This window comes from Vulpes lagopus, chromosome 22, assembly GCF_018345385.1.
Source record: "Vulpes lagopus strain Blue_001 chromosome 22, ASM1834538v1, whole genome shotgun sequence".
Lineage (NCBI taxonomy): Eukaryota > Metazoa > Chordata > Mammalia > Carnivora > Canidae > Vulpes > Vulpes lagopus.
The window spans coordinates 30,599,948-30,617,089 of record NC_054845.1 but is presented as its reverse complement, the minus strand read 5'-3'; the positions used below and the strand labels follow the sequence as shown (position 1 = coordinate 30,617,089).

The window sequence follows — 17,142 nt, the reverse complement described above, 5'->3', positions numbered from 1 at the left end:
TGCGCACGTTCCCCACCCGGGACAGACACTGACGTTATAACGACAAGAACAAATGAAGTTCCCAAGTACCTGCAGGACCCGCTCAAGCTGGAGGCCCTTGTGGGCACCCTCGGCCCCTCCCGCTCAGAGGCCACTGCCCGCCGCACAAAACCTGCTCTCGGTGGCCTCCCTGCAGCATCCCACCCCAAAACTCTGCTTTTCTTTGACCCCGGAAACACCGGGTGTCCAGAGTCTCGGGTTTTATGCACCAGTGACCATTTGAGTCCGTGCGCTTTGCCGCAGCCACAGCAGTGCACCGGATACCCCTTCACCCACAGAGCAAGACGTTTGAGGACTCAGGCACGTCTCAACCACAAGACTGGAGAAACAGGGTGTTTGATGGAATTTCTACATGGACCCGATGGTCCCTTTTGTTCTTTCATCTCGTGGGTGGAAATCTCGGCAGTGAATACGACGATGTTTGTGTGACACGGAGCACGTGCTCGAGTCGTGCACAGTCAGGCACCCCGGGGTCCCGGGCCCCGGCGGCCACCCCCGCCCCGTGGCGAGGCCACACGCCGCCGCGCTGAGCCCGACCCTCACAGCTCTGATGCATCCAGGGCCCCCGCCAACGGAGGCTGCGTGCGAACCGCGTTTCTTTTATTCTTTCCTCTTGTGACACTGGAAAGGTTTCAGCCTTCACTACTTTCCAACATAGGTAAGTAAATCAGAGTCAGGAGCTCTCGTTTTAAAAGTATCTTCGAAAAAAATAAAAAAGTGAAAGCATCTTCGACCACACGGATCGTGCACTGTTTAATGGCACTGACTACCAGCAAGCTCCTGCTGCGCCTCTCGGTCGCTCACTAATGATACCGAGTGGTTTGCCCAGGTCTTGCTTCAGGTGAGGCTCATCAGCACTTGGGGCTAATGTATTTAAAGCCATGAAATACGTATTTCTAACACCAGCATTTACTACCTGGAGAAACCTGATTAAAATCTGTGAACCCGAAACCCCAAAGGCAAGTGTTGTAACGTGGCTGTGATTCACTTTCCGCTCAGCGATGACCGCCCCCTGCCACCCTGCACCCCACGCCGGTTTTACCCACTTTCCACCAAACACTGGAGAACGCGGGCCGGACACGCCGACGGCCGTCCGCGACCACGGTGCCCCCGCCATGGCCAGCGGAGGCGGGGACGGGGTCGAGCACACTCACCTTCCGGCTCCCCGCAGAGGGTGCACTGCGATTCTGCAAACAGAAGAGAGAGAGGCCGTTACTAAGGGGTCTCGGGGTCTCACGTCAGTCATGGGAGGGGCCCTCTGGGCGCGTGGCCCACGCCCACCCCACGCCTGGGCAAACATCCCTGCACGGCACGAGTGTAGCCGCCCCTTCACACCTTCCTCACCGGCAGACCACCCACCTCTTCGTCACAGGCACACGCATACGCACATGTCCTCATGACCACGTGGGGCCCCCAGGACACTGGGCACAAACAGATGACGGATTTCATCCCCTAACACCCAAGCCTTTGCTTTAACCACAACTCCTACGTCTGCTCTCAGGCACCAACAAGCACGAGCAAAAGGGCGGAATTAAAACCACAGACGCACATTAAGCTCCAGCTACCGACGGTCCTCAGGGTGCAGGTCCGCCCATCAGCGTCAGACCCTATGAACGGCCCAAGACGTGTGGGGGACACGACCCTCACGGTCTCCTCGGGAAACTATGACAGCGAGTACGATACGGTAAGTACAAGTGCAACTGTGGGCAAGAAGTGAGGCCCTGGGTCCTCTAGGCAGGTGACCGCCCCCCCCTGCCATGGCCCTAAAGCAGGGATGCAGGCACCCTCCACGTGAGCACGGGACGGCGGGGTGGCCAATGCATTCAAGCAGCCCTTGGCGCCAGCCTCCTTCTATTCCAACCCCAGGAGGCAGCAAAGGACTTGCAGAGGGCACAGCGTCTGCACAGGGTCTCAAGGACCAGGAGGATTTCGGGACAAGCGTGGCGCAGGCAGACGGGCGTGGCCGGAGGAAGGGGCTGGTGGCCTCAGCCCCCGGGAGCTGGGAGGACACGAGATGGACAGTTTGCGGAGGGAACTCAAGATCATAGCAGGAGCTGGGACATTTTTTAATATAAAATTCAGACCCTTGGGGCACTTGGGTGGCTCAGCAGGTGAGCGTCTGCCTTCGGCCCAGGGCGTGACCCCAGGTCCCGGGATCGAGTCCCACATCAGGCCCCCTGCGAGGAGCCTGCTTCTCCCTCTGCCTGTGTCTCTGCCTCAGTCTGTGTCTCTCATGAATAAATAAATAAAATCTTTAAAAATAAATAAAATTAAGACCCAAGGATGATCTCTGAGGTGAACAATGGCGATGAGTTAGTCTTCTGTTTGGGGATGACCGAGGGAGCGGCAGGGGCGGGGTGGGGACAGGCGAGGGAGCCTGCGGGCCCAGGCTCGCCCCCACCCGGCGAGCGCATGTGTGGTGGGGGGTGGAGGGGATGAGGGAGACAGGGCGCCAACGGACGCCTCAGGGAAGGCACAACCGTCCTTTAATGCACACCGGATGGGGAGCTCTGACGTCCTGAAAGCACAGCCGTCCGAGTCAGGGGAGGCAACCCCCCCACGGCCAGGTCACCCGGGTCACGGTGCCGTGTCTGCTCTGGACACCCACCTCCTGCCCAACAGAGCGGAGCGCAGGCCTGAACTACCCCACATTGCAAAGCGGGTGCGTCCAGAAGGTGGGGAGCCAGAGTCTTCAAAGGAGGGACCATGAGCAGGTGCACAGGGGCTTGTTCCCTGTCCCGCCCGCCCGGACAGCCGAGGAAGCTCAGCTCACCCCTGTGGTCCAGGAGGGAGGCCTGGGTGGGCGACAGGGCCACGCCGGCACAGCACCAAGGCTGCAACCCTGCACCACCGTAGCTCGTGCCAGCGATCGGTGCAGAGGTGAGCAGTGAACACAGGCACTGGGATCTACAGGACACAGGAAATGAGCATCACTCGCCTGGGTGCAGTGTGACGTCCAGGAGCCTCACTCCCATTCCCAAGGCCAGGCCCCCCATGCTGCTCCAGGGTCCAGCAGGCGCAGCTCCGTCCACCTTCTCTATGACATGCTATGGACACGGTGCCGCGCCCGCTGCAGCTAATGGTGCAAACCCCTTGCTGCCCCCATTGTGTGTGAGGCCCCAGGGCATCTGCACTAAGGGACTGTCCAAGGACACACAACAGCACAGAGCCCTAAGTCCCCCAGCCCCAGCTCTCCTCGTGGTGACACGATAGAGCAAGACCGGGAGTCCCCCTGGGACTCCCAGGAGGCGTGTGTGTCCACGGGGCAGAGAGAGGTGACAGTTCAGGCCCCCCCCCCCCCCCCAGCAGACCATGGAGCCAGGGAAGGGGCCTAGGGTGGGCGGCAGCCTGGGGCCCGAGCAGCGGAACCTCAGAGCCACGCACTGAGGAGAACCAGGTTCACCTGTCAGCCCACCCCCTGCCAAGGCCGCGGCCCACCCCTCCCACCCCGACTGGGGACCTGAACCCAGCGCCGGGCTGCTGGAGCAGACGAAGCTACTCATTGCAAGCACTGACCTGGATCTGCACAAAAATCAACCCACAAACGTAGGACTCTCTCTGCACATCTGACCTTTATCACGGGTGGATGTGCTCAGAATCACCCAGGTCAACACACAGGGGTTGCACAACAGCGCAGATGGCACGGGAGCTGGCACATTCAGTGAACTCAGATTCTGTGGATCAGAGACCCAGGGACAGGCGACGGCACAGAAACGTCTTTCGGGGCCCAAGTCTTTCACAAATGCCACCCAGGCCTCATCCTTAAAGTATTTCCAGCAAGATCCTCAATCGATCCTGTGTCACGGGGGACGGCGGAGCCCTAGTTGAACTGCCAGCATGCCCCGTGTGTGGTGACTGTCAGGACCCAGTGTCACCACACTCACGAGCCCCTGCACGTCCCCTTGGACCTGCTAACGGTACTTGGGGCCCTGCTGACATGCTGTCCTCGCTCACGTGCATAGAGAGCTGTGCCAGGCGTCATTCCCTGTCGAGGAAGCTTTGGGAGGGCTGGGCAGGCTCTGGCGCGAGGTCCTGGGTGCGGGGATACCAGCTGCGGAGGTCTGGGTGCAGAGGGTCCCAGTGCAGGGGTCCCAGGTGCAGGGGGTCCCAGTGCAGGGGTCCCGGGTGCAGGGGGTCTTGGTGTAGGGGTCCCAGGTATGGGGATACCAGGTGTGGGGGTCCGGGTGCAGGGGAGTCCGGGCCCGGGGGTCACAGGTACAGGGGTCCTGGGTGCGGGGGTCGCAGGTGTGGAGGTTGCGGGGCTGGGTTCCAGGTATGGGGGTCCTGGGTGTGAGGGTCCTGGGTAAGGGGTCCAGGTGTGAGGGTTTGGGTGCAGGGGTCCGGGGGTGTGGGGTCTGAGGGTGGGGGTCCCAGGCGTGAGAGTCTGGGTGCAGGGGTGTGGGTGCAGGGCTGCTCCCTTCCCTGGAGCCTCGCTGGCATCAGAGCGAGACACCCCAGCCCCTGGGCCCACACTCCAGAGCACGGTGACCGCATGGCAGCCTGCGGGCACCAGAGCCGAGGCCGGAGGAGGAGCAGCCTGTCGGGGGCAAGGGTGACCTCGAGTGAAGGCGCCAGCGTTCACCCAGCAGCAGGTCAGCCTGGCGGGTGACACTTTGCCCACCTCGGGCCCCTCCCCTGGCCTTGACCCTCGGCCGAGCGGCGGGAGGACAGGTGCCCGGCGCCGGGCGTCCCTCGAGCGCTGGCTGAGCCCCAGGCCGGCTGGCGGTCGCGCCTTCCCCCGCTGCCCTGGGTGGGGGCCTCCCGCCGGGCTCTGGCTGCAGGCACCGGGCCGGGCGCCGACCAGGGGCCGCCGCGTTAGAGGGGGCGTCCGAGCCACGCCAGCCCGTCGCCCTGAGGAACAGCCACGAGGGCAACAGTCACACTGTGCAAGGGAGTCAAAGCTGACACCGGTGGATGCACCTTCATTAGCGCCGAGTCTCATTTAAATCAGGAGAAGACTACACTGATTTATGCTAATTGACGCAAGACGGAGAAATCCTTGTGACGATTTGAAGGGCACAGGGTCAGTGCCTGAGCCAGACGCAGCCCCCGCGTGGGCTTCCTCCCCAGGCGCCGAAGCACCGACCCTGAGCGCCTCCCCGCTCTTCCCTGGGCGGGAGGCGTGTGCCCTCGGTCACTCTGCCAGGACACGGGAGCCGCGGCGCCCGGTGTGTCTGCAGGCGTCGTACCTGCAGGTGTTTCTAGGGTGGCGGCTGTCAGCCCGTGGGCGCGGCGGGCACGGGCAGCGGCTCTCTCCCACCCCGGGAGGCACCGGCCCGTGATGCCTGCACCTCGCTCTGGGCCCGGGCCGCCGGGGGCCTGGTGCCGCCGCGGCTGCTGCTGAAGGAGGCAGTGCGGCCGGCGCGGGGACCCAGGCCCTGGATTGCGGAGGGGAGCCCCGGGGGGCAGCGGCGGGGCCACTGGGCTCCTTGCACATCTGCCGCTCCTCCTCCCATAGTCCTCTGCGCCGCTCCAGCCGGGCCGAGACCACCGGGCGGAGACCACTCGGCCGGCGTCTGCCCTCCTAGGAAGCCCCCTCTGAATGGCAGGGAGGGAGCAGTTCAGACCAGGATGCCACGGTCACCACCAGCACTTCCCGAACAAGCAAGGAGCAAAACTGTCACCTTCTGCAACGATCCCGGCACCGGCACTCAGCCGCCCGCACGCAGAACAGGATGGGAAGCGTGACCCTAGGACTTCACAGGTGCAGGATGACGCGCTGATGCGAGACTGACCAGCTCAGGTGGCCCGATGCCTTCTCGACCGACCAGCGGCTTCACAGAGTCACAATTCCTTGATGCTACGGACGCTTACGCGCTAAGATGGAAAAGTCTCACACGTCCAGAAGCAGAGGAAGAGGAAAATGCCGACTGCTTGGATCTCAGTTCCACGTTGAGAGCGTCTCCTTTAATACTTATTCAATCCGTAACTCTGCAGAGAGCCCGTCGTGTCCTAGCATCACCCTCCGTGATGTGCGTTGGTCGCATATGGGCCCCGAGCACTTATCAGTGCAGAGCAAAGCCTGGAACGGCCGACAGTGGATTTCTATCAGAGTTTCTTTCTAGGGAGATGTGGCAACGGGAGTGAGCAGATGGGTCACGGGCAATGAAATGAAGCTCTCAGTGAACAGAGGCGGACATTTAATTGGGAAATTAAATGCATGAAAAAAATGGAAAAAAATTTTTAAAAATTTAGGCAGTTAAAGTATAAAGGAAAAAAAAATATTTCTGGCACAAAGTAACTCCCTATATATTAGCTGTTGTTGTTACTGTCTCCCGAGTTTGCCTTCGTTCCAGTTTGAAAAGAAGCAGGACAGGAGGGAAGGACAGATTCCACCCCAAGGATGCTCCAGGACTCAACGGGACAATCATATAAATGCCTATTCCCCAAACCCAGCCCAGGCTGATCAATCACCAGATGTCCGCAATTTAATAGGTATTCTCACCGCTTATCCATCTATAGATATGAGAATCAGACACCGATGAGAGGAACCGGTTACAGTACAGTTCGAGCTGTGCTGGAGGGAAGAGACACGTACTCCAGACGCCTGTGCGGCCTGGGAGCTGGGCATCTGCAGGGGCAGCGGGAGTGACGGGCTCTGAAGGACCAGCAGGACGTGTGTCGGTGAGCACAGCCCTTTCGGGAAAGGAGTCAGCGCCAATGTCTGGGCAAGAAGCTATGCAACAACAAAAAATAAAAAATAAAAATAAAAAAAAAAAAAAAAAAAAAAGAAGCTATGCAACATGGTAGAAAAACGGCTGGGGGAGCTTCTTCAACACTCGAGAAACACGAGAAGTGACGTAAGACGCACCACGCGTGGTCGGGCACCACGCCCCACGGGCATGCCCCACTGGCGGTCGTGGATGGAGTGTAGCCCCAGTCGCTCAGTCGGACAACTGCACGTAAACAGGATTCCCATGAATCTAACATACGATTTGAAGATGTGAAGGCAGGCCCAGAAATGAGCAGCTTTAATAAAGCAATGGGCCCCAGGGAACCAGAAACAGAGGCCAAGGACGAATGAGAGCCACGGTTTGCTGGCCACGGGCATCTACGCAGGTTCCACGGGGACACGCAGAATCAGCTTCACGATCCGTGCCCACCTGCGGCACTCAACCGTCTCCGGGGACACCGTGCTCTCCCGCCGTGCTCCCTGAGCATCTCCCGGGCTCCTAGTGGCACTACTGCTGCGGCCAGAGTGGGGAAACGTCGCTGCGGAACGTCAGGCGGCCCATGTCCGTGGGAGCAGCAGATGCACACACGAGAAGCCCTCCAGCTGCCCCGGAGCTGCGTGGCCCGTGTATCCACCTCTCGGCGCCCCCCCTTCCCGGCCGTCGAATGCCTGGGTGTCACGCTGGACTCTGGAGGGTCTCTTGGAAGCCGATTCAGCTTCAGAGCGAGTGGAAGAAAGTTAAATAATTGATCGGAGTCTCTGAGGAAAAGTGGGGTCCTGGTATTACTCACTGAGAAGTGAGCTCGCTGCCGGGCAGAGGGATGCTGGGATGGGAGTCGGCCTTAAAGCAAACGGCTCCTCTGCAAATGCATCGATGGGTCACTGCATTCTAGCCGCACGGTCTATGAAGTTCCTTTTTTAAAAATTTTTATTTATTTATGATAGTCACAGAGAGAGAGAGAAAGGCAGAGACACAGGCAGAGGGAGAAGCAGGCTCCATGCACCGGGAGCCCGACGTGGGATTCGATCCGGGTCTCCAGGATCGCGCCCTGGGCCAAAGGCAGGCGCCAAACCGCTGCGCCACCCAGGGATCCCCTATGACGTTCCTGATTCCAATCTCACTAACTGCCATGACAACCCATGTAAATAAGTGGCATTATTAGTCCTTTCAAGCAGCCGGGATAAGGCGGGCCTGCAGAGATGAAGCCGCTGTCACAGCCAGCTGAGGGCCAGGGCCGGCCACTGACGTCCACTTGTCTGCATGAAACATGAAGCTGTTCCTGGAGTGCACCCGTGACACCCCTGAATTCTAGCTGTGAGGCGCCCTTGGCGTCTCCATCCTCGCCGCGGCCTCTGTCCCAGCCACAGCGGCCTGTGCTAAGCCTAACCCGTGGTTCCCAGGACCTGTCCCGGCTCAGAGCACACCACGGGACTCTCTCCTGGACAGTAAGTCCCCCGGGTCCTGCTCACGGCCCACACAGACGTCCCCCTCCCCAGGCCCCTAGGCCCGTCCACGCGGCGATGTGCAGCCCCAGTGGAGCCCTGACACTCCCAGCCTGGGCCCGAGAAGCCTGGTGTCATCAGCCTTTCCCCATACTCAGCCCCTGCCACCCACGCTCAGCCGCTCTCCCTCACACTCAGCGCCATGTCCCCGGCGTCCGAGAGGTCACTCCGGCCTGGCACACCACAGCGTCCTGATGGGCCGTCCCCGTGGGGAGTCCACCCTGTGCTCCCCGACTCCACAGGCGGGGACCCTAACACCCACACTCGGCTCCCTGAGCCTAATGCCTTCAAGATTCATCCGCACGCGGCCTGTGCATCCGTTTCTTTCCTGTTTAAGGCTGAGTCACGCTCTGCTGCGTGGATAGGCCCCCCTCTGTTCGCCCGGCCGTGGGCACGTGGTTTGCTTCCCTTCTTGGTGACTGAGCAGCGCTGCTTGAACAGGGCATACGAGTATCTGAATCTGTGCTTTCCCCTTGCACGGACACCGCCTCAAAAGTGAGGTCACCGGCTCGTCTGTGCTAGGGACTGAACGTTCACATGCTCAAGTCTTACCTCCGACATGGGACCTTTGGAAGGTGACGAGATCGTGAGGCCAGAGCCCCCAAAGGCGATGGGTCCTTCATCAGAGACCCCAGGGAGCTCCCGTCCCTCTTTCTACCACATGAGGACACCCCAGAAGAGGTCCCCACCAGGAACCGACCATGCTGGCACCTGCTCGCAGACTCCCAGGCTCCGGAACAGTGAGAAAATACATGTGTCTTGATGAGCTCCCCAGCCCGTGGTACTTTGTTATAGGGTCCAAGCCGACCGGCCAGTCCCCTGCGCAGCCCCTGAAGCGAGCCATCGAGAATGCACGTGCGGTTCTACTGCAGGTATCACGACACGAGGGGCTCCTCTGCCCGCTAATGCCACATGGATCCTGCCCGCGGCAAGAGCCCAGACTGTAAGTGCCGCCTAATCCCACCAACTCGGTCTGCAAGATGTGGAGACAGATGGACTGCTCGTTTGGCTTCCTCTTGCTTTAGTTTGTGTGGATCGTACTTTTTAGGGGGTGCGTCGGCTTCACCACCAAGCGGAGTGGAAGGTGTGGGCGCTTCCTTTAAATCCCCGTGTCCCCCACGCCAGCGTCCCCACCGGATGGTACATCTGCCACAACTGATGAACCCACACGGACTCACTGTCGCCATCGGGGTCCGTCCTGGTGCTGCACAGTCCGGGGGTCTGCACAAATGCTCGACACCTCGTATCACACGGACTCGGCTCCACCGTTACAGGGCACTTGTTGCACTGCCCTAGGAGTCTTCTGGATGACCTGGGTGCACGTCTGGGCCCTGGTGGTATCTCATCGTGACTCGGAGTTCACTGAGGCTCAGACACAGGCGTAGGTTTGACGACTTCCTCTCCCACCTCACCCGGTTAACCCCTGGTCTCCTCAAGCTGTAGCTGCACCATCCATCGTGAGCCCACTCCCGCCTCCGCCCCTACTGCCGACACCTCGTAGCAGACACGACGGAGGTTAACCTCCCGCCTCCCGGGTCCCACATGGTGCCCAACGTGGCAACTCTGCAGCTTGAATCCGACCTCCTGGGAGCCCTCTGGTGGGCAGCAGCTGGCCTCCCCGCGGGGCCTGCGAGGCTCTGGCCCCTGGTCCTTCTCACGGTGGTGCTGGTGCTGACTGCGAGGCTCCGTCCTCACCGCACCGAGGGAGAGGATCGGCATCTGCTGCCCCCCCTCCAGGACATTCTTCCTCCAGACCTTAACCTTAACAGGCTGCGTCCTGTGCGGGGGGACACACATCCTGAGCAGACCCCTCTGCTGTCATCCTCAACCCCTTACCTATCGCTTGTTCAGCCTCAAAGTCACTACTGATTTATTTGTGCATTTGGTTAAGGAGTTGATGTTCCGCTCTCACCCGAGAGGTGCCTAGGTCCAAGGGCCTACGCACCTGCACACAGGTGCACCACGCTGGCCTCTCGGCACCTCTGCGGGGGCGCTGCTCTGCCTCATGTCTGGGCCTCGCCCCTCCCCGAGGACTGGCCCCACAGCCCCACAGCCCCACGTAACACAGCCCCGGCTGCAGCTCCCACCAGTGCCCCTGGAAGAACCAGCCGCTGCTTTTTTTTGTTTTGGGTCACGAAGTCCTTTGTGCGTGAGTCAGTGGCTGGGGTAGTGTCTTCCCCTCTAGCTTGGGGGTGTCTGGGGGCCAGGGCTGCATGTCCTCAGAGCTTGCGCCCAGACAGGGTTCAGGATCAGAGTAATCACTGGCAGCAAAGACGCCACTCCCCTCTCTCCAGGGTTGACGCAGAGCTGCCATTAAGTCCTTCCTATTTGTCAACCCCACATCACGATGTCGATGTTGCTCGTGTAGTTTGTGCCATAGCAATGACATTTGCATCACTAGGTAGTGGTCACCTGTTCCCCCCATGAGGGTGCAGCCGTTAATATGAGTCACGTATGGATACGTGGATCATACACAAACATGTAACATCTTCAAATGCAAACATAAATCCATCAAACACGTAGGATCCCATGCAGGCTTCTATGTAGGCCTCACACCCGCCAATCTGCACAGGTGCAGAGACGACTCGCACGTGGAAGGACGTTAGGCTACGCTGGGTGCACCCTTCCAGCACGTTCTTAAACTCAAGCGTTTGGTCACGTTCGTATCCATCCAATAACCACAGCATGTACCAACCTCGGAGGACTTGGTCTAACTACCGTCACCGTCATGTAAACCCGTACGGGATGACAAAGCACCACGCAGCGTGCAACAGCAGGGTGATGCAGGCAGGCTCGACGGCTGCCTCCCCACCGGCCCCACAGCCGGCGGCAGGTCTGAGATCGCCCCGGGGCTGCTTGGGCTCCCACGAGCCATAAATATTTCCACTGGCACCTTTGGTATCAAATATCCCTTTCCTGGCATCAGTGTGTCCTTGGTTCGTTCAAAGAAGTGTCAGCAAAACATCACTTATTTTTAAGCCTCTCTTTGCTGGTGGCGCGGTCCACGGCTCACGGCAGGATGCGTGAGAGTTGGTAGCGAGGCCTTATTTAGTGCCAGGGACACAGGCTGCTATTACCTGTCAAGCCCGGGACCGTTACTCGGGTAAAATCCGCCGTAAAATCTGAAACAACACGCGCCAGGTGGTGGCTGTCACACTGTGATTGCACCCGGATTTGTACTTTCTGTTTCTCGGCCCATCATAACCTACGTCTTCTGCCTGTCACCTGCCTGTCACCTGCCTGTCACCTGCGGGCAGTGGATGAGGTGGGAAGGCAGTGAAACCTGGCAGGGCGGGGCCCTCACAAATGTTTTTGAATTTACCTTGAGTTTATTGTTCAAAGGGAATAGGTCCTCGTGATAGTTTAAACTACACGAAATATTACCTTGGGTTGGAGCCGATCACAGCTACCCTGGGAACCTCGTCCCCGGGCCCGAGAAGGATTTAAACTACGGGCTCCTAAAATCCTATTGATGCTGCATCCCTGTGTAGGAGAGCGCCGGTGACCCCTAAATTCAGGGGGGCAGCTGAGCTGAAATGTCACTTAGCAGGTCCATCGAGATGTTGGCTGCCGTGGACAAGTCGTAGCGGTGAAAAGGCACAGAGAGAAGGATGAGGGCGAAATCCTGCAAAGCAGTAACCCAGCTGAAAGCGTCATCAACTCAACACTGTGCAATCCCGAGTAGGACAGGGAGGGGTGGGAAGCTCATTTAGGATTTCTGAATCTGACTGAAAGTGTCTAGGACTCTTCCAGCTTTAGGATGATGTCACTCATTAATTAACTGTGTTTGGGGCAATTATGCATGTCCTGGACATTTAACAGGGTGATCGTAAAGCATTTAGGATATACCTACGAGGACCCTACCATGACACGTTTAATGTATTTATGGGGCCAATTGTGTTCATCTGAGAGGGGAGGCGGCCACGGATCATATAACGCACAAAGGCACAAGAGCCAACACAAAATTTTAATATGGAAGTTAAAGGCGCGATCACTCCCTTGCTCCGGTCCTACCCCGGGGGTCCACTTCCTACACGCTACAGCCTTCCCTTCTCCACAAGGGTCACAGAGCACAGCCCTCCCTCTGCTGCTGACCCCGGACCCACTCAGACCGCTCTGCGCTCTCAGATCAGCAAGCCCGGCGACTCGGTCGCCCTGGATGTTTGCACGTTCCCTGTGTTGTTCGTGGGTGTGTCTCTCCGCCCTTCTCTGCCCGGCAAGTGACTCCGCCTCCTCTGTGCTTGGTGATTTCCGGAAAGCGCGGCTCTATCCAAGTATCACTTACAGGCCGTACCACCCGCCCACGTACAGAGTCCAGGCCAGTGGTGTTCAGCATATTTGCGGGGTTGTGCCATCCTTGCCACCGTCAGCTCTAGAACATTTCCACCCCGTACCCTTCACCGGCTAAGCTGCGGTCCTCGTCCGCCGGCCCTGGAAACCAGTCCTGTCACTGCTGTCCGCATTTGCCCCTTCTGGACAGTTCACGCGAATGGAATCCCGCGTGGCCATAACACGCGACAGGCTTCACCTGGCAAAGTGCTTCCAAGGCTCGTTCCGCTGTAGCATGTGTCGTTCCTTCCTTCGTTTTGATCATTAAATAATATTGCACGTGTGGACGTCTCGTCAGGTACTCACCCATTCCCCGGTTGTCGGATGGCTGGGCTGTTTGCGCTTCTGCACGACCACGAATCACGCCTCTGATGACACTCACGTACGTGCGTGAGGGGACAGGTTTCATTTCTCTTGGATATATACCAAGGAATAAACTTCCAGTCATATGGGAACTCTACATTTAGCATTTTGAGGAAACAATACGAGGAAATAATGCCTGAATTGTTATTTTTTTAAAGTCTCACTGAGGAATGAGGAACACAGCAAGGCCACACAGGGAAGACCCAAGGCGCTGTGCAGGGGGATCGGGTGCAGGTGAAGCAGGAGGGGCCGGGGCAGCTCTGGTGAGCTTCTTCAGCATCACCTAGAGGGCCGGCCGGGGCTGGATCTGCAGCCTGTGGTGCTCCGGCCTCCACGGTGCAGCCCCAGGACGATGGACTGATGCCACAGCCTGACCCCACGGGGCCCTGCTGGGGGGCAGGCTCCTGCCTAGAGACGCCCGGCACAGGGCAGGTGTTTGTGTGGGGCTCTGGGCCTGTCCCCACTCAGCACCAAGGCCCTGAGGCACTTGCCCTGCAGCCCCACGGGAGGCCCTGAGCTCTAGGGGGCATCTCCACTGATAGGAGGGTCAGCCAGGGGGCCAATGGGGGGCGGTCAGTGGGCGGGGGCTCAGGAGCATGTTTGCAGAGCAAACACTCCAGATGATGTCAACCCAGCAGGGGGGGCCCCAGTCATTCATCCATTCACTCATGCAGGCTTCTCTGTCCCAGGGCTCACCTTCAAGTGAGGGAGGCACATATCCCCAGGGGGTCATGAGAGTAAGTACAACGTGCCCCCTGTAGGACATCTCTAGGACAGGACCCTGTGGGGGGGGGGCAGTGTCTCTGCGGAAATGACCTTGAGCAACAGGGAAGGGGACACAGGATGGGGGAGGCACTCCAGAGACGGGAATATTCTCCAGCTGCAGGTGATGCGGCCCCGCAGGCCGGGCCCATGTAGACAGCAGCCGAGGTGCTGGCTGCAAGGTCAGGGCTGTGGTCACCTCCTGGGTATTTCCTCTGGGGCTCAGAGCCCCCTGCAGCCCTCGACCCATCCTGCCGGGGGTGTCCTGCCCCAGGGCCCCTCCTCCTCGGCCCACCTCACCCCTCCCAGCCTCTCTCCTCAGTCCCTCAGAGCCCAGAGCTCCGCCAGCAAATTGGATAAACTAATTAGTGCTTCCATGTTAATTAATTTCCGTTGTTTATATAAGCTATGAGATTTCTGTTCTTGTGTTGGTCCCTTTAGGTAAGTTTATCTACAAACAAATTAAATCCCATTACACCAAATTACCCTGGAATGCCAATCATCAAAGCAAGTCTTAAATGCACATCTTCCCCGCAGAACCCTCAGAGATAATCTCGTATCATAAAGAAACATTTAAAGCAGAGGTAACGCTCATAATTGATGTACATTGTCAATGAAACTTCAAAAAGATTTATCAGCAAAGTCACTTGAACGGCGCGTGGCAGCTGTGTTTTCCTCTGCGTGTCTAAATCGTGAAAATTAAATCTCCAGGTTTAAGAGTGGAGGTAGCACCGAGCTATAAAACAAAATAAAGATGATCTGAATGTAGTTTCCAGGATTGATTACCTTTTTTTAAAAAAAAAAAAAAAAAAAAAACCACTTACATGTTTTTCGCCGACTTAAATTCTGAACCACGCCTGCGTTCTGAGATGTTAACATTGTGCAGTTAGTACAAGTCGTTCCCGTTAGTTACAACGAAGCCCATGGCAGGTGACTAAGTCCTACGCGCGGAGGGAGGCTCTGGGAGCTGTGTCCTCCCGGGGCCCCGGTGCACCACGCTGCAGCCCCGCAGCACTCACAGGGGTGGGCCGGACACGCCGCGGTGGCCCAAGGAGGGAAGGAAGGACGCTCTGAGACACGAGCGCACGTCTATCCTGGGAAAGCGCCACAGCTGTAGGTGCCCCACCTGCGACGGGCCTTGTGCACTCACCCGCTCTACAGCACACACACGGCCCCAGCCACGCTCTCTGAATTCCAGATCAACATTCACCATCTGGGACGCCCCCGGCTGGCTCAGTGGTGGAGCGTCTGCCTTCAGCCCAGGGCGTGGTCTTGGAGTCCCGGGATCGAGTCCCACGTCAGGCTCCCTGCAATGGGGCCTGCTTCTCCCTCTGCCTGCGTCTCTGCCTCTCTCTGTGTGTCTCTCGTGAATAAATAAATAAAATATTTAAAAAAAAGAAAAAAAAAACCTCTCACCATCTCACACCTAACGCCAAAGAGAAGTAGCAAGACCAAACCCAGTGGCAGTTCCAAGGTCAAATTCCAAGCGTTGAATCCAATGCTAAGCATCATTTTCAAACCACTCCCTGACATGGGATCTTGGGGCCACGTCACATGTTGAAGTCCTAACCACCCTCCACCCCCAGGCCTCCGATTGTGACTTTATTTGGAAACAGGGCCGAGATCTGTGAATGTACGGTGAGGCCCTGTGCGTGTCCCTGCCCCACGGAGGGGAACGCGTGGGTGAACGCCGCGTGCACACAGGGCTCCGTGCTGGCCTGCCACGGACCTCCTCCTGGACTTGGCAGGAGCCCGTGCCGTGGACCACTACCCCTGGCTTAGACGCTGCAGCTCAGAAAGCGGGAGCACGGGGCTCTGCTGCTGGAGCCCGTGGGTGCACAGCCCCTGGCCACGCAGGGAGGAGGGGAAGCAGGGCGGGCGGGAAGGAGGGCGGGAGCCTTTTTAAGACTCAGTATTTCTCTACAGCTTCAGGCTGCCTGGTAACAAAGGATTTCTCTGAGACATTCTGTCTTTACAAACATCGAGGTGCTCACTTGGGAGTTTGAACAGGGCTGTGACCACCCCAACCAATGAGGAGCGATGGCGTCCGGACCCCTCGGTGACAGTCATGATCCCTCGAGCTCACAAACACCTGCAGGATGCCGTCACGTCCAGAACGCAGGGCGCCGCTTACACGGGAGTCCGTGGGTGACAAGAGCACTGTTCACGCCAACACCTGGCAGGTTTTGTCAAGTCGGAAGTGACATCCCCGAGGGAACCCTCTAATCCACATACGTGTATGTGCTCTGGCTGCTCAGAAAGCCAAGTGACAGGTATTCGGTAAACGCTTGTTGCCCAGGATCACCCATCAGTAAACGGCCAAAGGTTAGGGAGTAGAGATGTGAAGTTCACGAGTTCCTGCCTTGGCCCCTGCCCCATGTCAGGTTCTCTCGAACCCGACCCAGGACAGCCTGTGACCCCATCGCTCCCTGCCCCGCCCTGTCGAACGCTCTGGGCTCCGCCACAGGGGTCTGTTACCAGGAACCCCGGGACGCGCGGCATGATGGTGTGCAGGACTTCCCCACGCTAACAAGCAGTCCCAGCACCTGCTCTTGCATGACTACAGCCCACCCTGCTGTTAAGGGCTCCTTGGAGCAGAGGCAGGACCCGGGTACACCACGTGGCACAGGGTCAGGCAAACATCCGACGGAAGTTAGTAGAATCCCCACAAAAGAGGTGCATGAGTGTACACAGCAGCACGGCTCGTCGCACGGTTCAGGCCTCATAGAAGGACGGAGGGGGTCTACCCACGTGGTGGACGTGCACTGCCCCGAAGCAATGACGTCCTGACACGTGTGAGAACATGGACAGATCTGGATGTGGGAAGCACCACACCGGGCAACGTGAGCACAGGAGACCACAGGACCATGCGATTCGCTTCATGTGAACGGCCCGGGGCACACAGATCCATGGAGACACCTCACCAGCGGCCGCCTGGCGCCGGGGGTGGGTGGGCCCATGCCGGGCAGGAAAGGTTCTCGACCACACCACTTCCTTTGTGGGGGACAGAACGTTCCAAAATTAAATCGTGGGGCTTTAACAGCTTCACAGATACACAGCAACGCATCAAGTTGTGTGCTGCAACGGGGCGAACGCCGTGCTCTGCTACTCACATCTCAATAAAGCCGGTTAGCAAAGTTGGTGGGAAAAAAGGATGAGCCGATGAGCAAGTGAGTTCCTGAACATTCCGCCTAGATCCTTTCTCACCGGGTTGGAACTTGTCCTCTACAGGACGGCCATGGAAAGGTCGTGTGCCCAGCACCATGTGGACGGACACCCAACAGACCGAGCACTGATGATTGATTGTAAAGGATGAGACCACGTCCTGTACACCCTGGTGCCCGCCGCACTCCGCCTCCTGCTGCCCGTCATGGTCCAGCCCACCACATGCTACTCAAGGGACAAGGCCACTTGGTGCAAGGTGAGGTGACTCGGATGTGACCACACCTTCCTCTTCGCCAGCAACAGGTCAG

The 17,142-nt window shown here is 58.5% G+C and overlaps 1 protein-coding gene across 1 annotated transcript in view; it reads right to left on the bottom strand.

The window, feature by feature from the left end:
- The window catches only part of DLGAP2 (DLG associated protein 2), a 355,333-nt gene that overhangs the window by 305,532 nt on the left and 32,659 nt on the right, over positions 1 to 17,142 (bottom strand). Inside the window, exon 2 of the mRNA XM_041737686.1 lies at positions 1,194 to 1,226. Coding sequence (XP_041593620.1) covers positions 1,194 to 1,226 — 33 coding nt within the window. The remainder of the gene's footprint in view (positions 1 to 1,193; positions 1,227 to 17,142) is intronic.